Source organism: Cyrtonyx montezumae, unplaced genomic scaffold, assembly GCF_038088225.1.
Source record: "Cyrtonyx montezumae isolate F1298 unplaced genomic scaffold, pur_monq_1.0 scaffold_13, whole genome shotgun sequence".
Taxonomy (NCBI): Eukaryota; Metazoa; Chordata; class Aves; order Galliformes; family Odontophoridae; genus Cyrtonyx; species Cyrtonyx montezumae.
Genome location: NW_027071859.1, coordinates 29,239,732 through 29,265,234, shown reverse-complemented (window position 1 = coordinate 29,265,234; position 25,503 = coordinate 29,239,732). Strand labels below are relative to the sequence as shown.

The 25,503-nt window shown below is 43.5% G+C and overlaps 1 protein-coding gene across 4 annotated transcripts in view; it reads left to right on the top strand.

The window, feature by feature from the left end:
- The window catches only part of FILIP1 (filamin A interacting protein 1), a 59,655-nt gene that overhangs the window by 14,532 nt on the left and 19,620 nt on the right, over nt 1–25,503 (top strand). For 2 of the 4 annotated variants that reach the window (XM_065730904.1, XM_065730905.1), the window contains exons 2-3: nt 3,384–3,557; nt 6,217–6,395. In XM_065730904.1, coding sequence (XP_065586976.1) covers nt 3,384–3,557; nt 6,217–6,395 — 353 coding nt within the window. Of the gene's footprint in view, nt 1–3,383; nt 3,558–6,216; nt 6,396–20,484; nt 20,657–24,593; nt 24,653–25,503 lie in introns of those variants that run through there. The other 2 variants (XM_065730906.1, XM_065730907.1) reach the window with 2 other exon arrangements.

The window sequence follows — 25,503 nt, the reverse complement described above, 5'->3', positions numbered from 1 at the left end:
AAACATATTCTTATGAGTTCTTTTCTAGTTTCAGTGGAAAATCAGTCATTTGGAGGAATCATAAAATCGTGAATAATTCAGGCTGGCAGTTTCAGCTTCTTCCCTGTAAATTTATCTTGAGGAGTTTCAGAGAGACTAATTGGAGTTGCAAATCCCAAGGCTGACTGGGAAGATAGGATGTAACTGCCCAGACCTGGGGTCATGGCATGGCAGAATCTTTCAGTGCTGGGGCTTGATGTGATCAAATAAAAGCAAATTTGTCTCCAGTTTATTATTAGCATTATGGTTTTTTGGTCCTGTGAATCCTAGCAACCTGAGTATCTGTCAGTTTTCTTTTCACAAACTGTTATCATAACTACATAGGAACGGAGTACTTGAAAAGATAATGATAGGAGCAATGATCAAGCCCAGAAAAGGCAGAAGGCATCTTACCATGCTACTGTGATCCAAGTCCTGACTGTCCACGAAGGAGGACATGAGTGGGAGGGTGCAACCTGACATGTCCTGTGGACTGGAAATCCTTCCTTTGAGGTGCAGCGAGCGGCCTCTCTGCTCAGGGTTTCCAGGGCTGTGCCCTGTGCTCTGGATCTCTTAAAGATGATGAAATGAATAACTGGACATGGTCCTGGTTAACCTGCTCTGAATGTTACTACCTAAGCAGGGAGTTTGGACCAAATGATCTTTGTAGAATCATAAATCATAGAATGGATTGGGTTGGAAGGGACCTTAGTGATCACCTGGTTCCCACCCCCACTGCTGTGGGAAGGGTTGCCAACCACTAGATCAGGTTATCCAAGGGCCCATCCAACTTGGCCTTGAATGCCTCCAGGGATGGAGTATTCCACAGCTTTTCTGGGCAGCTTGTGCCAGTGCCTCACCATACTCTGAGTGAAAAAATGTATTCCTAATTTCTAACATCTACCCACTTTTCAGTTTAAAACCATTTCCCCTTGTCCTACCACTATCTGCCTGCGTAAAAAGCCAGACTCCATCCTCATTATAAGCTCCTTTTAAGTACTGGAATACCACAATGAGGTCTCCCCAGAGCTTTCTCTTCTCCAGATTGAAAAAGCACCATTCCTCAGCCTTTCTTCGTAGGAGAGCCAACCTCAGCCATCCTGTCATTCTGTGATGCTGTGAAAAAGAATGTCCTTCTAAGCTCTGACAGAGCTTGGACATCCTGTTCTTTCTTCTTTGGAGATTTAGTTCCTCTGTTTAGCAACTCCCATGTCCCATCTCCTCTCCCACTGGCTCCTGGGGGCCAAAAACTGCAGCATCCAGAAACCCCTCTCAACTGGCAAATTTGTTTCAGGGACACTCTTATTCTCTCCTGTTGAAGTTGTTCTGTTTCAGTCATTGATGACTGAAGACTTCTGATGACTGGACAGAAGCTAGGACATTCACTGGGAATGGCAGCATTAGGTCCCTCTGCCAGCTCTTACTGACACTAAATCACCAAGCAGGGGTTGTCTCTGCTTTGCCTCTCAGTGTATGATTACACCATATGGGGCCTGATAGCTGCAATGGAAGAGAATTAATTCATCCTTCCTCCCCCCTTTCTAGTCAAAGCTTCCAAAGTAGACCTTTTATAGGGCTTTTTTTGAGGGCTGGGGCTTGAAGTTTCCTGTGCTTAGGACCAAAATGAGACAAGGTGTGTCTTTGGCCATGGTGGACAGGGCAGAAGAGTGCTGCTCCCTTTGTCCCCATGTTTTCAGTGCTCCCTTTGCACAGTGCTGACCTTGAGCATCATGTGGGGCCCACAGTGAGAACTGAGTGTGCCTTGGGACAGGATGCAGATGACCAGGGTCCTCAGGTCCCATTTAAATGGACTCCGTGGTAGGTGCTAACCAGAAGAAGTAGGAGCCAAGAAGATTTGACCATCTGTCTTAGGAACCCAGTTTAGTCACTGACAGTCACAGCCAGGTGACTGGGGAGAGAGAGGTTTCCTATTCTCTGCCTTGCCAGAGTGTATGATGGTTATTACATTCATTCACCATGGAGAAAAAAACACATTTCTCAGATTAGAAGCACTAACTTCTTAGTAACGAAGATGTTAAAATAACTGTTATTTCTACAGACATAGAAAAAAATATATGGTATGTTCTTGAAGCTGTCTCAAGCTTTCCTAAAATAACTTTTTTTTTTCTTTTCTGTTTTGTAAGTGGCACATTCCCAGGACCTGATGTTGGGAGGTGTACAGGCTGTCTTGGCATTCCCTGGGACTAGCCCACATAATTCACATGTAGTTCTGACATCCTTGAGCAATGCACCCCTCCTGCTGCCATGCTGAAAAAACATTAGTTGCCATTCCAGTCTGCTATTTGTATCTTGTAGACAGAACTTTTACTTATGGTTACAAAGTGCTGTACAGGGTAGGCCCTTACAGTTAGCTGTTTACAATCCATCTAGTTCTGAACTGAGTGGCATGGTCTTTGCCTCATGCTCATTTTGTGTTTGTTTTCATGTTACTCTATTTTATTAAGGAAAAATTAAGTGGGGTTTTTTGTTGTTGTTGTTTTTGTCGTTTTCTGAAATTGTTTCCTTGCTCATTTTAGTAGCAGGTGGTTTTGTAGAGCTGTGATATCTCTGTGGTATTGGGTAAAGATTTAAGATTTGCTACAGTGATAACACCGAGTGCCATTATGAACGCTGGAAAAACATGAAGCCTTGGCCAGCTCATAAAACCTAAACAGTCATTGCTCACATTGAGGCTGAATTTGTAAGAGATTTTTCCTAAAATATCTGAACTGTTCCTTAGCTCTTAACTTGTTTCCCAGGCTCACATGGTTTGAGCAGGGCAGGGAAGAGAAAAACTGGTGCCTGTACCTTTCCACTTCCCATCTCTGTGAGCTTGTGGGAGATACATGCTCCATGGAAACCTGGGACATCCCTTGTGGATTTCATTTCCAGGGGTTTTGTTTAAGCAAGCAAAGGTTAGAAAACTTTTTCAAAAAACATATTTGAAGATAACCTATAGTCACAAAGTCAGGTAGGGTGCTACTTGGAAATATTTTATGTGAGGCTGTCTGAGAAACATTAATTCAGCCCATCAGAGAACAGCAAGGGCATAGAATAAGTGAAGAAATATGTGAAGATTAATATGTTCCTTGACTTTAGTTTCAAGCCAGATAAAACCCATGGCATTTAAATGTAATGACAAAAAGGAATAGAATAAATAATGCCTCCAGGGACTGCATGTGACTTACACAGATTGTGTATACTCTGACATCTCACAAAGTTTTGTATTTGCATTGGCAGCCCAGCATTCTTCTCATTTATATTGTTTCTCTGTATGCATTCAGTATGTATAAAGTGCCCCGATTTTCCCTGTTTCCCCTGTTGGTTAACAGACTGGCTTATGGTACTGATCTGCCATGTTACAGGCAAGGGAGGATGTGATCCACATGCTGAAGACAGAGAAAACCAAACCTGAAGTTTTAGAAGCTCACTATGGTTCTGCAGCTCCAGAGAGCGTGCTGCGAGTGCTACACAGGGATGCCATCCTTGCCCAAGAAAAATCTATAGGAGAAGATGTCTACGAGAAACCAATTTCAGAGGTAAAAACTTCTCAGTTTACATCATCAAGTCTGTGCAGGGGGATTCCTAACCAGGAGGAAAATTGCATGCATTTTGTGTATATGCAAAACTTGCCAGAGGACAGTACAATGCTGGTACAAATTACAGGAAGTCAAAGAAAAATTGAATATTCTTGTTCATTTAACCTGCTGAGTAAGGGTAAATAAAGTCACAGGGTTTGAACACAAACAATCTGGAGTTTGTAATGCTCCTTAGGACTGGTGAAGGTAAGTGAGAGCAAAATCTTCATGTGTTGCATTTCTATTTTTAGAAACACAGAATTATAAAAATATTTGAGTTGGAAGGGACCCGTAAAGCTCATCTAGTCCAACTCCCCAACAATGAACAGGGACACCTACAGCTACATCAGATTGCTCAGAGCCCCATCCAGCCTGTTCTTGAATGTCTCTGGCGACGTGGCATCCACCATCTCTCTGTGCAACCTGTGCCAGTACTTAAAACCCTTATCGTGAAAAACATCTTCCTTATATCTACTGTAAATCTCCCCTCTTTTAGTTTGAAGCCATTTCCCCTTGTCCTATCACAACAGACCCTGCTAAAAGGTCTGTCACCTTCTTTTTTATAGCCCCCCTTCAGATACTGAAAGGCCGCTCTCAAGTCTCCCCAGAGCCTTCTCTTCTCCAGGCTGAACAGCCTGAGCTCTCTCAGCCTGTTCTCGTAGAAGAGGTGTTCCATCCCTTGGATCATTTTGTGGCCCTTCTTTGGACATGTTCTGACAGGTCCATGTCTCTCCTGCACTGAGGATTCTACATCTGGACACAGTACTCCAGGTGAGGTCTCACCAGTGCAGAGTAGAGAGGCAGAATCACCTCCCTCAACCTCCTGGCCACGCTTCTCTTGATGTAGCTCTTTCTGGGCTGTGAGAGCACACTGGTCACTTGTGTCCACACTGCCATCAGTCCAGCTTTATCCCCAAGTCCTTTTCTGCAGGGCTGTGCTCTATCCTTACACCCTCTAGCTTGTACTGATAGCAGGTGTTGCCACAACTGAGGTGCATGTCCTTGCACTGGGTTTGTTGAACATTATGAGGTTCACCTGGGCTCTCTGCTTAAGCTTGTCTACATCTTTTTGGATGGCATTCTGTCCCTCAGGCATGTCTATTACTATTGCACACCGCTTGGTGTCATCTGCAAACTTTCTAGGGGTACACTCAAATACCTCCTGTTTTTAAAATCCCTTTCCACCTGCCTCTACTGGTAAGTGCTCTGTGACTTTGTAGACATACATTTCTGTGACATAATAGAGCGTGAGCATAGGAGTAGTTCAGAAAAGAAGACCATAAGAGCATACAGAATGCGACCAATAATGGCAGAATCACAAATCCCTTATCATATATTGTCTCTTCACCACCAGGACTATGAAGTTAGTTCAGCCACTAAAGGAGATCTGCAGGACTTTAAGCCAAGGCTTTAAACTCTTGGCTTAAAGTCTAATCTAATATATGAATATATATTATATATAAATAAATAAATAACCAAGAATAGATTTGGGAATGTTTGAGGCCACTGTGAGTGACAAAATAAGCAGCCACTTCTCATGGTCATAGTTTTGCAACAGTCCAGAGCATAGAAAATGAGCATGCAACAACATGCCATGCGATACACTGTAGCATCCATCTTCAAAGTTCTTCTGTTCAGGACATACAATTTTTTCACCAGGAATTGTCTACCATTTTATACCATTCACTTTTGTCATGGTATCTTCTGGTATTTGAAGGGCTGATAGTAAAGTAAGAAAAGCAAATATTAGTGTTTGAGAGCATGCATGAAATACCAGCTACCAGAATTAAAACAGTTTATCCGGTCTTTTGTCTAAAGAAGCTGATAATTTGGTGGGGACCACAGTGTACATCAACCTCTGTCATTTCTAGGTCTACAGTGGTTACAGGAGAGCTAAAATAGGATGGTGTTAAAAATTCCTGAGAGCACAAAAGATATCCTGGCTCCTTTATAAAATGCAATGACTTTTCTGATTGTCTTATTCAGCTTCTGGAGAGCTGCTTGAGTGTAGCCCTTCTGCTCTCCTACTTCCCCCAGTTTGCAGAGGCACCCTGTGAAACCACAGCTGCCTGGTGAGACTGGGCCAGAGTGGGACACGAATCATACAGGAGGTGGATAGAGCCTATTCATGTTTTTTATCTGAGCAATCATACAAGTATAACTGTATTGAAGATGCACAGTTCAAATTTCAGCTTTGAGCTTATACCTTATGCTATTCACTTGGGTGTCTGTCCCCAAAGATGCACTTGAACTCCAGGTTCAAATCCCTCCCAGAGATTTGCTGCTGCTGTTCCCATGTGAAATGAGGAAATTTCAAGCAGCACCTCACCAGAGGAGGCATTCTGCACTGCAACAGTATTGTTTGTTGCCCTATAACTACATGAAGCCCTTTTCTTTGTGTACCCAAGAACTATGCAAATGTTTATTGCAAACACCCCGTCCAAAGAAGTCATTATTTTTATGGGACAATTAGTCCTATTTTTAGGCACTACTTTATGTAAAGTGCAAGACATAAAGTAATGGGACTCACATTTACCAAACGTGACACTGTTTGTTAATAAATCATATGAAGTAAGCAGGAGACCTCTGAAACAGCCTATTCTCCTTCTCTGCAATCCAGCTGGACAGGCTTGAAGAAAAGCAGAAAGAGACATATCGACGCATGTTGGAACAGCTCCTTTTGGCAGAAAAATGCCATCGCCGCACAGTTTATGAGCTTGAAAATGAGAAGCATAAACATACAGATTACATGAACAAGAGTGATGACTTTACCAACCTCTTGGAGCAGGAGCGAGAGAGGTGAGTATCCTGAGACAGTGCAAAGCGTACCCTCAGTATCCCAACACTCCTCAGTTCGGCAGTGACATGGCCTGGTCTTTTCTGTGTTTAAAGGGCACTAAATTCATGTAATCCATTTGTAAATGTCACTTAATTCATGCTAGTGGTACTTTATTTTGCAAGTCTAAAGCTGGGAGAATTCCACTGAACATTCTTGCAGTGCGTGCTTGAATTTAAAAATGAATTTGTTTTGTATTATTCATTCCCATTTTGAGTTCATCTCCTGGTAGCTTTTGAGAGATCAGATGTTATTTGTGTTGGCTAAGACTGGGGCTGGTTCGTTCAGCTGAGCGGCACATTTTGTGAATGAGAGGGCACAGTGTCACAGCAGGAGGACTGGGTAAGGAAAACCACATATTCGGATATTGGCACACTCCTGGTAGGGAATTTGCCATAACTTTCACATTTAGGCTTATAAAATCACAAACAATTTGTATTATTTTTCATATTCTTGAAGGAACATGCTTCAGGCAAGAAAGTATGTTCGTATTTTATATAACATACCCAGACCTGTGATGGACTACCTGCAGCTGTATGCCTAGCACGCTTGTATGCTCCAGATTTTTTCCTTCGAGTGTTTGTTGTCGTAGGAGTAATCTGTTCTCTAAGTCACAGAAAAGGAAGAGCACCTAACTTAGGTGAAGAACGAGCACTCAGTAACAGCCCGAGTTTTTCAGTATGAAATTTCATGCTCATACCAAACTGCTTAAAATCAAACCACAAAGTTTGGAAGAGAAAAAAGGCTCTGAGAGGAATACTTAGAGCAAGCTGAAAGAAGAAATGCTTTTGAGGAAACCACAGTCTGATGGCAGACTATTGCAAAAAGCCAGGAGCTGAACTGTTCAGTGAATTTCCTGAGCTCTGTTCAGTGCCAGCTATGAGTAGGTGGCACATGAGCTAAAGTGACCGAATTTCCTCCTTTAGTGGCTGTTCTTTTTCTGATTCTTTGTTTTCCTGTGTTGATTGGCAAACTTTAAAGGACAAAAATGTGTCTATATCTTAACAATTTCATTCCCCTAGGATAAAATAAAAAATCTGATGGATTTCCAAGTAAGGAGTAATTAAACTATAATTCTCTTACATGCATTATTTTTTTCACCAGGGTGAATATCTGTATGTGTGGAGATGCAGGCAACTAAATAGCTACAAAAATAAAAGTTGTGTAAAAATACATTTTACATTTCTATTTACATTTAAAATTCACTTTGTCAGTTGTTGCCTTCTTATTATTCCAGCTCAGCTCCTGAAGACCATTAAGCAGCCTAAGTTTATGGACTATTTGCTTTGAACCAATATCCTTTAATGAACTGATTTAGTACTTTTCTGTCTCACATTAATACTGCAAAGATAGAAAGCCCCAGGAGCATTTTTTTTCGTACTCTTTCTGCTCTTTTGTGTCTTTTAAACTCTAGTTTTCCCACACCCTACTTTTCTTTTTAGAAAAACAGGAATGAAAAGGTGAATTTGAGTTTGAACTTGTATTGAAAGCAGAGCATCCAAGCCCCCCAGCTTTAGTTGCCATTCTTTCTGTACTGCAGGTGAAAAGTTGCAGTGCTTTTGGTCTATGTTGAGTGAGAATAGAAACCTGATGTTTGCTACTTAATCCATGTTGTTCAGTGCACTAATTGGGAAAAATCACATTAAGTTTAGTAGGGACCAAGGAGAAAGAACATGGCATGTGGTGTTTCCTTTGGAGATATGGGACATTGCTTGTCACAGCCATGGTGAGATGTGGCAGCAAGGCCTTGCTGGAGCTGAATGAGGGTGCTGTGTGCAGCAGCTCATTGTGGCCTTCCAGTACTTGGGGGGAGCTTATAAATGGAAGTTTTTACAGTCTACGAGTGATACGTTGAGGGAGAATGGTTTTAAATGGAAAAAGGACAAATTAGATTAGGTGTTAGGAAGAAATTCTTTACTCAGAGAGCGATGAGGTCCTGGCACAGGCTGCACAGAGAAGCTGTGGGTGCCCCATCGCTGGAGGCACTCAAGGCCAGACTGGATGGGGCCCTGCCTGGGCAGCCTGAGCTGGTGGGGGTCAGCCCTGCCCAAGGGAGAGGGTTGGAACTGGGTGATCTTTATGATGCCTTCCAGCCCAAGCCATTCTGTGATTCTGTGATTTGATAATTTCCTGCACTGTCCTTGAAACTGCTGAGACTTCTACTACATCGCACAATCTGTCAGTAAATGCACACCTGATATCTAACGTTAGCATTGTTTGTATGAATGCATTGATATTATGTATGGACACACGTTCACGTATGCAACGAGGATTTTAAGTTGGTTCTTGCTTCTCTTGCTGGGGCTTCGTGTATTTCTTTACAACCAAAGTGCCAGCACTCCCAGTGCACTGAGGCATTTTGCGTTTTCCTCAAGGACAGAGCTGAGAGGACTCGTTCTACACTCCCTGAGCAGTGCCCTGCTGAATCTGGTTTTAGTCAAACCCTCTTTTTGAAGTACACAGACATAATTAGATCTGCTTAGAGGAGACAGCAGGACTGTGACCCCAGATCGTTCCTCTACAAAGTTTCCTTTCAGCCTTTGCGTAAAATCATCTCCTCTCTGCCTCCCCCATCGCAGCACCCCCAGCAAGGAATGCACTGGCGAGTCCCTCTACGGTCTGTGATAATACATTCCTCTCGGCTTCAGTCATCCTGGCACCGGGATGCTCTTGGCTGCTCCACTGGTGATGTAATTCTGGGCCCGCATCACCTGCAAAGGAAAGCGATCCGCAAGCACTAAAGCGCACAGCCGTCTTTTAACAAAAATGGGAGTGTTGATGTTAGCAAGTTTTAGAAAATCCTCCTTTGTTTTCCCTTTTCACATTTCTGCTTTTATTGCCCAAGCTTCCCTTCTCCTTTTTCCCACGAGACGGCAGCACCAAGCCTTTCCCTGTTGAGCACTTGGGCATTTTTGCTTTCCTTTATTTGACTCAAGCAAGTAGAGAGGCTGGGGTGTGGAATCACTTGGAGATTTTGTGTACGATACCTTTCCAGTTTGCATTTTCTCTCAATTTTTATTGAGACTGTAAAATAAAGAAGCTGGCAAAAAAAAAAAACCAAAACCAACAGAACAGAGCATCCATAGGTCAGTTACTTTTTTAAAGAAAAATCAAGTCAAAGGTATGAAGTGTTCAAGGCTGATAAATCTCTATCGTTTATCAGTTTAAGGCCGAATTCTGTGATAAGAATGGCCCCATACAGAGATATTAGGATGAGGAGTACCGTGCAAATGGACAGCACAGACTCTAACTTGTAACTGTGTGATCCGTTCCTTTAAAGTCTGGAAATTAAATTATTAAAAAAAATAATTGCCATGTTCATACTCTGACTAGATTTTCTCATCTGTTGGTTATTTCTCTGTCCTGGTTTCCAAATTGTGACCCAAAAAAAGGGAAAGCCAGCCCAATGGGACTGTGGGAATTCACCACTGCCTACAGTAGTTACTCATCTTACCACACATTGCTGGCTGTGGTAAAGCACTGAGTCACTCTCTGTCTACTTTTCAGTAATTGCATTTCTAAACTTTTAATCTTATAACGTAGGGACAACAGTCTAATAACAAATATAAACACTTTGTATTCTTTTCCTTGCAATATATTCTTAGGATCTCAGATTACGGATTGTGTGCCAGTCTATTAGAATAAATAAATGAAAAAAACCTGGCAGGGACAAATACAATTTCTGCAGTGAAGTAAATCTGAAGGTCATCCATTTTACAGGTCCTGTTTTACAGCTCTAGCTGACTGCAAGGCAGCAGCTGTTGTTCCTTGCGACTTACTCAAAGCTTGTGTTTCGACCAATGCATCTTGTCCCAGGCTCCAACAAAATGGCTCCAAAGGTAATTTAAAAATGAGAGAACCACATTGAACTGTGAAGAAACAATGGGAAAGTATTTTGGGTCTTACACAATGCGAGGCTGGCCACGAACTGGGAGTAGTCCAAACCCATCTCTTCACACTTGGATAGACCTCAAAACTGTCCAGTCTTTCAGTCACTTCTGGAATTATATACAAAGGCATCATGTGTTGTTTCAGCTTTTCTTCCAAAATTATTTCTAAGTAGGCATCAGCTTCACAGCCTTGAGAAATAATTATCACACAAAACTATATGTAGTTCATTGTTCCTAACAAGTTTGCTCACTAAAAAACATTGATTCAAATGCTTTCAGGGTCAGATAGAGGGGAAAAATTACTTCATTCAAAATCTGCTCACGGACCCAAACTCTGTCCAGGGTGCACTAGGTAACAATTTTAACATTTAAGGGGCCTTTGGCATTTTTCAGAGCTATACTACTGAAATAAATATCAGCTCACAGCTCCATTGAGGCCATCTTTTTAGGTTGTTGTTTTTTTAGGCAAAGAAAACAAGATCTGAACCGGGGTCATGTTGGGAAAATTGCTTCCCCATTCAGAAATATTAGAAACAGATTTCAGTGGACATGCTAGATTTCACTGAAATTTTAAACTTTTTATACAGATGCCACTTATTTACAAGTAGAAATATATCCTAGAAAGGTATTCAGGCTTGAATATATTGAACATTTGCTTTGTGGTTAAATGGAAGTTTACCAGCGCAGAGATACGCAGAATGACTACCAAAGAATATGCCATACTATGTAAATTAACGTCCTACAGACTTTCAAGATTTGCTCACGGTTAAATAACTTTCATTAACTCGTGTGAAGAGCCTTAAGTTTTCACCTGATCTTGGGGGCCATTCTGACTCAGTGAGACTATTCAGGATCTTTCCTATCCCTAAACAGATGCAATGCTTTTTAATCTTTTTCTGTCATTCAAAGGCAGGGTCTCAAGTATCTCTTCCTTGCAGTTAGGAGTTTTGATGAAATTCTGTGAGTTTGGTATAATTGACAGGGGTACTTACAGACATACTAAGGGAAACAGTCAAGGTCTCACCTGAGGAGTTCCTAAAACCAAAAAGAGGTTTAATTAAAACTGAATTCTTAACCGTAGCACTGCTGTTGGGCATGTGAACAAGTGATTTTGCCTCTTCATCCCATATTTTTCTTCCTTTCACACAGAAATGTGGAGTCTAAACAGTGGAGTTAATCCATAAAGGCTACCTCCACGGCTTTGAATTTATCCCAATTACCTGGAAGGAAGTTGGGGCTGCCCGGGTGAGCTGAAGTCACAGGCAGGACCTGCCTTTGTCCTGTCTCTGGTCTTCTCTCCCCAGCCATAATCAAAGACACAGTATTGGGAATGAACTGGCCCCAGTCTGATGCAGCATAGCTCCTCTTATGTTCTTGTATCTATGTAAGCCAGCCATAAGAGATTTTTGGCAGAAGTCCTTTCTACTTGTGAGTTTAAGTGCCAAGTACCATGAGGCAATAATTTCTTTTTAGTGTATGATCTCCAGATATGTTCATAGGTTCATAAGGTTGGAAAGGACCTACAAGATCATCTAGTCCAACCATCCTCCTATCACCATCCCTACCCAACTACTAAATCAAATCCCTTAGCACCTCATCTAAACGCTTCTTGAACAGCGCTAGGGATGGTGCCTCAACCACCTCCCTAGGCAGGCCATTCCAGTGCCTGACCACTCTTTCAGAGAAAAAATGTTTCCTCAGGTCTAATCTAAATCTAATAACATTATTTAAGACCTCTGGAAAACACTGACAAATAATAGCTGGTAGATTATAGGCATGGCAACAACAGTGAAGGTTTGCAGTAATTAGTTTTATACTTGCATCATTTCAATTTCATTTATTTTGAAGGCTTATATGTAGAAAAATCTTAATGCAGAATTAAAATAAAATAAAATAAAATAAAATAAAATAAAATAAAATAAAGTAAAATAAAATAAAATAAAATAAAATAAAATAAAATAAAATAAAATAAAATAAATAAAAGGAGATGCAAAAATCCAAACTAAACTTTCATGTGAAATTTCCAAAGCAAACATAAGGAAGAAGGAATGAAGAACACAAAATGTACAATTCAGCTCATATTTATAAAGCACTTATGATGATAATACTGTGCTGCCATAGCTTGTGTTCAGACTTTTTTTAATATTATTTTATAAAGGCCCTTTTAAGTTGTAAGAAGATTATTATAAGCAGTGTCAAAGGAAATCTGGTGATTATTCAAAAAACATCTCAAATGATGCTGTGATTGTGCAGCTCACTTGGACTGGGGCATCCAAACTCTGATGGAATCTGATCTCAGCTCTTGGAGGATGCCATCCCAGTCACATTGCCTCCCCTGCTCTCCTTGGGAGATGTGTTCCCATTCTTCCCAGGTTAACAGTGTACTCCATGTACAAATCACTTACATATTTTTGAGTTCTTTCCACACAAGGGGTGAGAATGTCCTTGCAAGTCAGTGTCTGGGCATTCACATTCCCCAGACGTAGGAAGTCACTGAGCCAGGAATCTGCATTTCCTTGAAAGGGAAGACATCTCACTTGGTTTGGTCAGTGGTGCCCATTTTCTCCTAGACTGTTGCTTTTCTTAAAATGACAAAGATGGAAGGAAAAGTCTTATTCAAGATGAGCAAACGTTTCACATGTAACATTTTTTGTCACTCGAACGAGGGAGAAAAATAAAGCTATTTTTTCCCCCTTCTTTTTCTTTGATAATTACTTGTTGAATTTTTGATTTAGCTATGGAATTGAAAAATCAATTATTCACACAGTACTATTATCCAGTTGCTTATGCTAAGGCATGACTGATAGTAACATAGCTACATATGTAATGCCTTAATGGGAAAAGATAAAGAAATTAGCAGAAAATGAAGCTAAAATATGGCAGACTGACAGCAGTGCTTCTCTGATGATAGCAATTATGTCATGCGTGAAAAAGTGTCTCTTGGTGACAAGTATATATATCACAGATGAAAGTTCTTCTAAAGTTCCATTTAAAATGTTTATTTTCAGAGGAATTAGAAATGGATGGAAGTATTCTTTTTCATCCTTTCAATATCAGGCCTTTCCTGAACGACTTAACTCATTTTTGAATGATGACTCTCATTTTAGAACAGTTTTTATTTAAACACTTTTTTAATACGTTAACAAGTGATGTTTTTTATACATATTTTGAATTATTTTGAATTATTTTTTGTCAGGGTCTACTGATTCTGCTAAGGAGTCTATAAGCTTTTCCAAATTGCTGTCTCCCTTGTGTGAGGCATCGTTTGTACTTCTGCCACTGCAGTATTTTGAAAAATAACACCAATTCATAAGCCAGGATGCTCGGTGAAAGTCAAAGGCTGATAAACACACAATTAGAAATCAGTGGGACCAGGACACATCGGTGGTACAGTTATTCAGAGGGTGATGCAGAGATGATAGAAAAGAAGTTGTAAGGTAAGTAGAGGCAGGATGATAAAGGACCTGGAGCATCTCCTGTATGAGGAAAGGCTGAGTAACCTGGGTCTGTTTAGCCTGGGGAAAAGAAGACTGAGAGGGGATCTGAGAAATGTTTATAAATATCTGAAGGGAGACGGGAGGCACATGGATGAGGCCAGGCTCTTCTTGGTGGTGTATAGTGGTAGGACAAGGAGTTACGGCCTAAAACCTGAACATAAGAAGTTCTGTACTAACATGTGGAAGAACTGTTAAAGCTGTTGGAGCCCTGAAACAGGTTACCCAGAGAGGCTGTGGAGTCTCCTTCTGTGGAGATATTCAAGATGTCTGGACACCTACCTATGCAACCTACTGTAAGGTATCTGCTTTAGCAGGAGGCTTGGACTTAACGATCTCTTGAGGTCCCTTCTGACCCTTGCAATTCTGTGATTCTGTGAGGAGCAGCAGCTTCTGATCCAGGCTTACTGTGTGAGACTGGCCTCCTACCTTGTGGTGCCACCTTCTCTTCCCTGCCAGGTGTCATTTAGCTGCCATGAGGTGTGAAGCAGAGCCTGGGGAGGGTGTGTGGGCTGTGGAGAAGTTGAGGGAAAACATCTTGACCCTGTTTGTCACTGGACTGCTGTCCCATCATGAACATAAATATCTGATGTCACTGTGAACATGCAGCTGATGGGTCTGGTGTTATGGGAGCCCCATGGGCTCAGTGCATCCAGACTCACAGGCCTACCAGTATGCTTACCTGACCTGACTTAAAGCAGCAAGGAAACCAATGTAGAAAGGAATAAAACCAGATGTGCCACTTCCTGGGACATTAATGCATCTAGGAGGTGCTGGTTCCAGAAGCAGCACCTTGCAACTCTTCCTTCCCAGTGGAAGCACCTATAGCTCCTGTCCATATGCAGAGGCTGTGGTCAGCCCATGTCTCCTTGGTCCTCAGAATGAGCCTCCCCACAACGCTGTCTGGGTAAAAATGTGTATTTCAGGCATCCCAGATAAGCTCTAGTGGAGATGTAGAGCTCAGGTAAGATGACAGAACTTCCAAGGATGTGAAACTGCATATTTGGTTGACCAAAATACAGATTTGTCCCCAAATCAGATCTATATGCAGGGTTTTTCATCTTTCCTTCTCTGCTATAATTGCCTCTCAGTAGACACAATGCAAGCAGCAAACCTAACAAAACCATTAGCTATATAGCACTAGAGAAGTTTTGTATAGCTGTAGCAATTTTATGTTTTACTTCCCCCCCACCTCCCCATTTATGATGCAACTCCAGAACACAGGGACAGAAAGCATGAATAAAGCTGCAGTTGTGAGACAGATATAGGGGGCAGGTGTGTGCTCCTTTGTGTTCAGGACAAAAGATGAGGGTCCTGACATGAATAGTAACCAAAATACCTTCATAGCTCTTCAGTCTGACAGTTGGGACATGGCATATTAAGATGTGGTGACAGCTGGGATTACTCAGTGCTGATGTTAAAATCTATCAGTCTCCATTTAAGTTGTAAGAGCAGCAGCCAGCTACCCTTGCACAGCATTTGAAATTTTTACTGAGGACTCATTATTTGGTAAATCAGTGATTATGGAGCTCCCGGGAGCTCATGCTTAAAGATCAGAAAGGAATCTTTATGAAATGGTCTATTTTTCTCTGTTATTGTAGGTGCATATTGCTTTATCCTTATGTCAAACTGTGATTGAGGTGGCAAAATGTAATAGAAAAATATTGCAAGCAGAGCCTGCATTTCTAAGAGAATCCTAGACCCTGCACTGAAGGAGAAGAGAGTTCCTTTCTACTGCCTCCACTTGAGCAAACCCTCCTCAGGCCACCTGGCTGCTGTGCAGCGCAGCCCGAGAACAAGCCTGGCTACCACAGTGCATGCAATTACTTGGATGATGATGCTTCTTAAATCTAGATTTTGAAGCCTTTCCACTTGTTTACTTGTAAACACTCCTCCCATGCCTGAGACTCTGTCACAGTGACTCCAGCCATCATTACTAGGTGATTGGGAAAGTAGAGTGGGCTAGGGTTTGATGGGTGGACAGCAGAGGGAAGAAAGATGGTGAAGAGGTAACAGACGGAGGAGACACCAAACTGCAAGAAAAAGATTATGTCTAAAGATGTGGTAAAAATAAAGCAGAAGTCATCGTATCAATCATGTTGTTTGGCACAGTATAACACAGGCACCAGAACTTCCCAGAACTGTTTTGCACCAAATGATCGTATAGTACTTAAGGCAGTTAATTTTGCTCTTTTTATGTAGTAAAACATCTGAGTCGTATATGCAATACTGGAGATACTGATCTTTCCCAGATACCAAGATGAGACACACAAATATGACGACAGTAGAAAAGCAGAGGACAAAAAATGTGGAAAAGAAAAACAAAGCCAGAATTTCTTTTGTTAAACTTTTGAATCATGCTTCCATAAAAGGCAGCAAGTCCTGGAGCAGGGCAGTTCTCGCGCTGCAAAGAGAAAAAGAATTTTAAATCCAAGCAGCATTACATATTTAGAAAGATCTGGGGAGTAATAAAAAAGCCCGTGTGTGAATGTGTGTGCATGTGTGTGCGTGCATGGCTTTTTTAACAGCTGCATGGAACAACCTGTTTTAAATAAGAACAAAGGTGAACAAAGCCAGTTGTCAGTGTAGCTCACCAAATTAAGTTTTTTAGTGCGCATGACGTAAGCTGTATAAAATATATTGCTTGAGATACAACAGCACAGAGTCCAACTTGAAGTCTTTTTTCTCAGGCTTTTTCTACAAAGTCATGTTTCAAGAATTTATTACCTCTATCTTCACTATTTATTTGTGTTCAGAAGGCCCAAGGTATCGCCTTGTTCATTGTATCTTCAGCAGCAAATTAATATCAGCCTCTCCCCTCCCTCAGTATTTGAAGTTTTCAGCTTCTATCAAAACACCACTGGACTCATATCTCTTAAGCTCAGAGCGGGCAACTGGATAAATAGAAAGTGGAGGACAGGTTTGACTAAACCAGATGAGACTGACTTACCAAAATGAAAATAATGAAAAGTAATACTGGAAAATTTTCACTTTGGGGTTTTATGGATAAAAGAATTGAGTCTGGCAAGCCACACAGGGTACTTTTCCATGTATATAAGCACAAACTCAGTGTTTTGTTTTGCACAAACAGGAATATTTGGGCTTTTTGTAACATGGGGAGAGTTTACAACTTGGAGAGAGTTGCAAGGGCTGCCTTCCTTACAAATGTTACATATGTTGCTACACCGAAGATAAAGAGCCAACAGAGAGTAGGGGAGTCCCTGGAAAGATTACAAAGCCCTGCCTACAGAAAATTTTATATAAGGCTATCATTTGTTACAAGCCTCTACAATCTACAAGAAAAATCCATTGCTGTGCCCAGTTCAGTGCATTTTAAAGAGAGCTACATGTCAAAGAAATGTGCAGTCTATTAGCACACCATTAAACAGTTAAACCAATTCCATCTTTTGCTTCCCAGTTACTCTCCTCTATAGCAGATTGTGCCAGATGCACAGTGCAATTTCTGGCTTTCAGAGGTGAGCAGGAATTTGGGATTCCTATCTATTCACTCCCCTCCTTTTATTTATTTTTTTTTTTATTTTCTTATCTGGCCTCACAGTGTTGCGAGTGCTGCTTTATTTAGGAACACAGCTCTTGGACAATGTCTTTCCAGAGAAAGAAAAACTATGGAGTTGAAGGTCTAGCTGACCTTTGCTGAGACATCCTACACTGATGTCCTCTGTAGCCCAGGTGCTGCTGTTGCCTTGGGTACCTGGAGGGGTTGGCCTGCTGCTGGAGAATACTTTTATTGTTAAGTCCAAGCGTAGATAGCGCAGACTGTGTAGGCAAGCCACTACCATGCTGTGCTTCCTCTAAGAAGTTGTGCACTGCTGGCTCACATCTGGAGAACTTCTGTATCTGCATTGCATTTTATGTGCCTTTATTACTAAGTTACAGAGTAAGGTGGGGGAGCATGTCTTAAGTGCCCACTTAGGACTGCTGGTGGTCACAGGTGCTGCTGGTGACTACCGTGAGGCAAAGTGCACGGTACATGTTGCCTTATCTCTGTGATCTGACCTAACCGAGATCTCTTTCAGCATGAAGCTGGTCAAGCCCTGGACAGGTTACCCAGAGAGTCTGCGATGTCTCCATCCAAAGTGGTCCATGAGACTCAGGTGGAGCAGGCCGTGTGCCAGCTGCTCTGACTGTGCCTGCTCTCAGCCAGCTCTCACGCCTGGATTAGATGTCTCCGGGGTCCTTTTCAACCTCAGTCAGTCTGTGGTTTTATAATTTGGCACCCTGCAGTGGATGTCATGGGTGTCCTTGTGACTCTGCTGGCACCAGGGTTGTGGCTTAGACTGGGACAGGCTTTGAGGCATCCTCTGGGTATTCCCTTTAACATGTCACTTATAGGCAGGGACACTAGCAGTGCTCTCAGTCACCCTCTGGTCTTCTCATGGCAAATTATTGTTCTAGTTGCTGATGTTTTTGCTGCCAAATTGGTGACAGGTACAGGTAACACCTCAATGTGTATGGTACAGGCAGGAGTCACATAGCTGCTGTGAGTGGTCAGATTTGACACGATGGGTCTGAACCTGCCGTGGCTTTCCCTTTAAGTCATATCTGTACAAAACTGGTTGCTATAGATGGACAGCTGCTTTCCAAATGCAAATATTGAGTAAGGACTTTCTTGACATCCATGAAATGGAAGAAAGAAGAGCTAGGGCAGATGTGAAAGGGCATTTAAGGTTGTGGACTGGGGAGAGGTGAGGGTTGGAAACAGAGTTGAGAGGTGAGGAGGCCAAGACTGAGCAGTGGGTGTTGCAGCACTGGGACAGGCTGTGCAGGGAGCACAGAGACTGCAGCCAGCCAGGTCTGGGTCTGAGCCAGCAGCAGCAGTGGGACAAACCCTTTGCCAGCAGGTAGCTAGCTCTGAAACCGGCTTGCAGACTGCTCTGTGCTTCTGGGAGCAGGTTGCCTTGAGGCTGCCCTCCTGCTACTGCTGTAATTATTTTACTAACCCATGTCACAGACTTTTATGCAGGTGATCTAAAGGGTCTAAAAACTACAATCCCTCTACACGCCACACTGTTATATTTCAACAGCGAATATTTATTTTAGTGTATTCCATTGTATATGTGTAGTTTTCCCTTGTTGAAGAATGTGTAGCTCTACCAGAATGGTTAGTAGGTCTGCAAAGGCAAACACACAAGGACAAGGTAAGTAGATGAAGCTGAATATTTGTTTGCTTGAGGCATGTGGGCTGTGATAAATTCTAATTGTGTAATCAAACTGTGCAGAAAACTTTTCTCTAACACTAAAGTGACAGAAATTTATTGGGATGCATCAGCTTCGCTTACAGGAGGCAGCAACTTCTCTGTAGCACCCCAGCTTCATTCTAGAAAGTGTTTAGTACATGAAGCTGGGGGAGAATGGAAAGGTAGAGTGTGATTCAGGGTGCTGTGAGTTTCCCTGGAAAATGTGACAGGACCACTGTTGAGCTCAAGTGACACATTTCCTCCATGGCACTTGTAAAGTCACATGAAGCTAATTTACATGGGTTCTGACGTTTTTACACTGAGCATAACTCCCATTTTGGGCAGCTTGTTGGAACTGGGGCTCAGATGTGCAGGGGCTCAGAGGCAGTCGGGGCTGGGACTCAGCACACAGAGCACTGCTGTCACATCCTAAGCACCCCGCAGCCAATGTTCCCCACCAGCCCCCAGCCCCTTGGAGTTTCTGTTTCCTACTCTGAAAGTGGCAGCTGTGCTCAGCAGTCTGATGGGCGTGCAGAAAATACGGGCTCAAACTGTGAGCATAGCATCAACTGTCAAGCACCTGCTTTGCAAATGAGTGCTGCCCAGCCAGCGTACTTAGAGGGGCAAGGGTCCTAAGGAAAAACAGTAAAGGGAACTGAATAGCTTCCCCACAGTGTAAATACACAGTGGCCCATTTTTGTGGATAATTGTATTTGATGTAATATGCTTTCTGTGGTTTGGGGTAGTAGAAAGAAAAGTAGAAAGATGGGGAGCGAGAAGGGGAAGAGCAAAGAAAAAGAGAGGAGAAAGGGAGTGAGAAGGGGAAGAGCAGAGTGGTTTTGAGTTCTCCTGCTGAGGCTGGAAAGGTGACTATGGCCAGTGGAAGGAGCTGTTAGGAAACCTGAGGGAGTCCTCAAATCCCTTTATGTCAAAAAGGGCGATTTAAGACACTTTATCACAGGGATCTGGCAGAATGGTGCTTTCAGACCTCATACGCAATCTCGGTTAGCCTTGCTGGCATGTGTGTATTTCCCAAACCATACATGCAAGTGCATCAAATCCCCAGAGGGTTTCTTCACGCCTCCGTGCCTCCTATGTCATGCGCTGGTCAGCACGGAACTCAGGGGGATGAATCGGGGGACCTCTCCTGCGCGTCGTAGCTCAGCTCGGGGCCACTAGCACCCTCCGACGTCAAACGAGAGCTGCTTCATCGCTCGCCTACGACCTGCCCGCCTGGCGGGGCTGCGAACTCCGGCACAGGCTGCTGGCAAGGGCGGCACCGGCCTGCAGCGCGGCCCTACGGGTCCTCCACACACACCCGCGGCCATGCCGCCCGGAGCCCACCGTGAGGGGGTGCGGGCGGGGCGGCCCCCTCCCCTGGCAGCCCCCCTCCCGCTCCCGCCGTCGCCCCGCGGCCGCCGCCCCGGCCCCGCGCTGCGGCCGCCGCCTCCCCGCTCCACCCCTTCTCTGCCCCGGCCGGCGCGGCGGCCCTCCGCGAGAGGCACGGCGGGGAGAGCTGAGCCGCGGCTCCGTGCCGCCGTCGGGGACTGCCCGGTGGCTGCAGGTGATTCATTCCGGTAGCTTTAAAAAGGAAAAAAAAAAATAAAAATAAAAATAGTTAAAAAAAGAGGCTAATTATAAGGTAAGGTCATTGCTATTTGCTGGATTGTTTTTAACTTTGTTACAAGGTGTTTTGTTTGTTTGTTTGTTTGTGTTTTTTTTTTTTAATTATCGTTTTCCATTGTTTTCGTTTTCACTATTGATTTTCATTTTTTATGTTTTCCATTTTTAGTTAATTAATTAATTAATTAATTAATTTTACTCTTAACACTTTTTCCTTTCCATTCCTTTTTTATAATCTTTTGCTGTTGTTTTACTGCGGTACCTGCGCGCTCTGCCCGCCAGCGGGATGCGGGCAGCAGCGGGATGCGGGGCCCGGGTCGAGCCGGGGGAAGCAGCAGAGCTGCAGGGCCGGTGCCGAGGTGGGGATGGAGCCCACAGGTGCACCGGGAGCTCTCGGGCTCCGAGAGCCTCAGGTTGTGCAGTGCGGACGTCGGTGTGGATGGCTCGATTTGGAGTGGGATGGGGAGGTGGAAAAGTTCCCGTTTGTATGAAATCAGCGCTAGAAATTGGCAAAATGGAGAAGAAATTATAGTGTAAGACAAGCTGTGTGTCCTCTTAGATTAAGAAAATGCTTCCCCTGGTGTCGCTTGGGAACTGACATGTAGTTCTGAAGCAGCAAGAGTGTTGATTTGCTTTTGATATACTTTGATACAATCGCTTCTCAGAAGTTAATTCAGCAGTGAAAAATACATGGTTTTTCTTGTACTTTAATTTTGCAGAGAGGATAGCAACAAAAGTTTCTCCTTAGATTCACCAGAAATAATATCTGTTCTTTTTACAAGTTTTATTTGTTTGCAGTGCTGATAGATTCTGATATCAGATAAATCGACAAGCAGCTTCAGAAGTAAGCTCCATAGCAGTTGAAGCACATGTCTCATTGTTAGCTGGCTTTAAGTTCTGAGGGATAGAAAAGAGAAAGCAAAACAAATGTAGTTCATGACTTTCCCTGCCCAGGACCTGATGTTACCCATCTTCCCTCTGCCATTGGGTATGAAGTGGGTATGAGGTGGATGTGAGAAGGGCGTGAAGTTGGGTGTAAAGTGGCTGTGGGGTGTGTCTGAGGTGGGAGGTAGGCATGAAGTGGACACAGAGTGGTTATGAGGTGGGTTTGATGTGTGTATGACATAGATATGAGGTGGGCATGTAGTGGGTATGAGGGAATGCCTCCCAAGGCTCCCCCAGGACCCCAGGACTGCAGACTGGTTTGGGTGGTAGGAAGCCTCCCCTGCCAGTTGCCATCCAGGCCATCCTACCCTCATCAGGCTGCTTCTCTTCCCATCTCAACAGTCCACAAAGCAGGGTGGAAGTCATCGCATCCCATCAGAACAAATGTTTCTGAATTGTAATGATAGAAGAGAGTTCTATGGGAGCAGTATCTCTGAGGTGCCTTCGAGTGTGTATGAGCTCAATTAAAAGGTGCCACAGAGACCTCACCTTCTTCTCCCCCCAACCCTTCCCATACTGCTGTCTCTGTCTCAGTGGTAGAACAGCTCTTCCCACTTCTCTGGGTGACTCCACCCCTCTCATGGGTTCTCTCCTAAACATCCAGAGCTCCCTTGGAAGCTCACCTCAGCCTTCTTGTGTAGTGGGAACTAGATGCTCCTGTGCCAGGCCATGCACTCCTCTGTGAGCTTCCTCACATAGCTGAGAGCCCACTTCTGCACTAGGCATGGGAAGGACTGTGTGGGCATTGGTGGTGGTGTCCTACCTTGAGGAAAGTACTTTTTGCACAGAAAAGGCAAGTGCAAGGCAAACTGGTATAATTCTCCATAAATGTTTGAGGGGGATTTCACTTCTATGTGTTCTCATTAACATTTTCTGAAGTGAATGCTTCCAGGAGGGAAGAGGTGCTTTTTTTTAGAAATCACTGAACATCTTACCCTGGATAACTTGAAACTTCCCTGTATTTTCTTAAAATACTGTATGCCACCTTGGAGAAGGGCATTTACCAGCCATTAGTACTAGGCAGGGTTGTTAAACTTCTCAGTTTCCTGTTTGTTGTATTTCAAACGTAGTCGTGAAGTCTCTTGGAAAGCAAGACGTGCTTACTGATCACTGTTCGTAATTTTCTTTTGCAAATGTAGGCAAGACCTAATGCTTGATTTTGGTTCAGGTGTTGCTGCTGCTACTTCTTTTTATACTTCACAGATAAAAGAAGTGCCATCTAAAATTCAATAACACTCATCAAAGCTCTTGCAGTGCCTTTATGAGCCACCAAAGCATCATTCTTCCCAGTGCAGTGACGGAGCAGTGGCACAGCTGCACAGAGAGGTGGTGGAGTCTCCTTCTCTGGAGACATTCCAGACCCACCCAGACGCCTACCTGTGCAACCTGGGCTAGGGAGCTGCTTGGGCAGGGGGTTGGACTGAGTGATCTCTAGAAGATCCCTTCCAACCCCTACTGTGACTCTGCAATTCTCCAGCTGTAAGCTGTAGTTCATGGTGAAGTCTCACTCTGGTCTGAGGACAGACGCTGTGAAGGTGATACTGTGGGGTTCCTCCTGTGCGTCTCAGCAGATGAACATGACACATGGAATAAAACAGGAAAAACAATATATGTGGTTAAACTAAGTCTTAGGGGAGGTGTTGGACACCTCCCCAGCACACCCAATGTGCTGGTCTTACAAACCAAGTCTGTGCTGTAATCCGGTGCTGTCTCCTACAAACACACTGACACAATAGCCAGACTTGCTGGCAGCAGGCATGTAGCTGAGGGGGGAAATTGTATGGTTTTGGCCAGGTTTCCTTTACGGAAAAAATGCCTTCTAGACCTGATGGAGTGATCAGCCCCAGTCTGAGCAAGTCATTCAGGACTGGTAGGACAGAACACAGGCACATAACCTTGACCAAAGGAGCAGGGCCACTTCTCTGGAGTGTTAGGCAGCTGTTAGGATCCCCTGTCACAAGGCATTGAGTACACCTGCCTGCATCCTCACTGTTGAGACTCTTGCTGATGGCTGCGGGTCATATAACTTTATCCAAATTGTTCTCCTCATCACTTAAAAAAAGATAAGCAAATCAAGACAGCAAATACAGGGACTGGGCTCAGAGTGACAGACTGTGCTCTTGTTATTGTCACTAGCTCCCATTTTAGTGCTGTGTGGTGAGGTTTAAGTGTTGTGAGGTTGTTTTGTTTTTATTTTCTCCTCTTCCTTTATGCTTGTTTTGACCCTAAATGCAGGTGCTTTCAACCTCCTGACAACCTGGAATGCAGGTACTGCTTAGGATGATGCATTAAGGACATGTCCTGTGAGTCCCTGCAGTGCTTTCAGCCTTTACCAGAGCCCACGCAGGCCAGCATCACTTAGCAAACAGCAGCAGCAGTCAGATGAGAAGCCCAAGAGCAAACCATTGATGAGGGTCAGGATGAGGCAATACCACTTTGCAGTCCTGCTGAATTTCTGGTTTAGCTGCTGAGGTGTAAGGGTTAGACAAGAGATATCATTATTTTAGTGGTTAGAAATAACACTGAAAATGCACAGATTTTGTTAATTCATTTGGCACCTGTGCAGATCTGGATGTGCATCCCTATCCGTCCATTAAAGAAGCAGTTTTCCTGGATGTGGCAAAGAGAAGTGTCATCAAGAATCAGGCTTCTGTGAAAGCTCACTTGGCAGACCCTGGGCAGTCTGGTTCCTCCCTCTAAAAAATGAGGCAGATAAAATACTCCATGGTGCTTCCTACCTTGTTCAACATGAACGTGTAAGCTAAATCACTTGGTTGTATTGTCACAGCTGTGATAGTTTATTTTTGCTTTTCCCAGCACTGCAGATCCAGTTATTCCACACTTCTGAGCCTCCCGATAGTCACAGCACAGTGACAGGGCTGATGTGCTTTCTTCTCATGTTGCTCAGCCTCATCCCTGGCATTTCTTTGTCTCAGATTAACCAACAGGTATTTCTTTTGTTTTTCAGGGAGGGGCTTTCTCAGCAGCATTCCCCTGTAGGCTCTCAGATAACTGTGAGACAGTGAATTGCTCTGCACTCTTGTAGCATCCTGGCTGCCCATTCTGATAGGTAAAATCACACACATCCTCTATGAACAGCCTGGCGATTTCAGAGTTGTAGGCAATGATCTGAGCATCTGCAGATAGGCTTTCAAATGGGAAAATCTTGAAAAAGAAGAGAAAGCAGTCTTCTGTTTTTTTAATTGATAGGGGCCATTTTCTCTTTTTTTTGAGATCTCATATTCTCATATATAAGTTGATGACTGGGAGTTGGGTTGCTCAGAGCCCCACCAGGCTAGGTCCCACTGTTCTGTCACGGTAGGATGCATCCTACTTGAAAAATGTAGCCTGGAGGAGATAGGGAGAGTTCTTGGCAGAGACTTTTGCATAAAGCAGTGTGATAAAGTAGCTAGGGAATATACTGCATGCTAATAAAGTTTGTCCTTGAGTGTGAAAAGTGAGTGCTTTGTGAGCAGCAGCGGTTTTTTTAGCTTTTGGTACTCTGAACGTGACCCATAATAAGGCATACATGGACCAGCATGTCTTTTCAGTCCTTTCCCAAGAGCTGCCAAACCTTTTTTATGATTTTTTGTGACCCAGCAAGGTTGGCTGCAAGGTTTGTTTGTTTTTCCTTCTCCTACTGGTTCCTACTATTCTCTTACTCCCACATCCTATCTGATTTGTTTTCAAATGCATTCTTCAGCCCTCTCCTTCCCTACCTGCTGTATCCTGTTCTGCTTTCTGGCTTCCTTCTCTTTTCTCATAGCATTTCATTCCAGTTCCTGTTCCCTCTGGTCCCCGAGGGATGAGGAGTGAAACATTAATAGCTGGTTGGCTTTATGAGCTTAGAGTTCAGGTGAGGGCTTGGGAGACATCCCCAGAGCTCTCGGGAGCTCTCTGCAGCACTCCATTCCTGAGGCA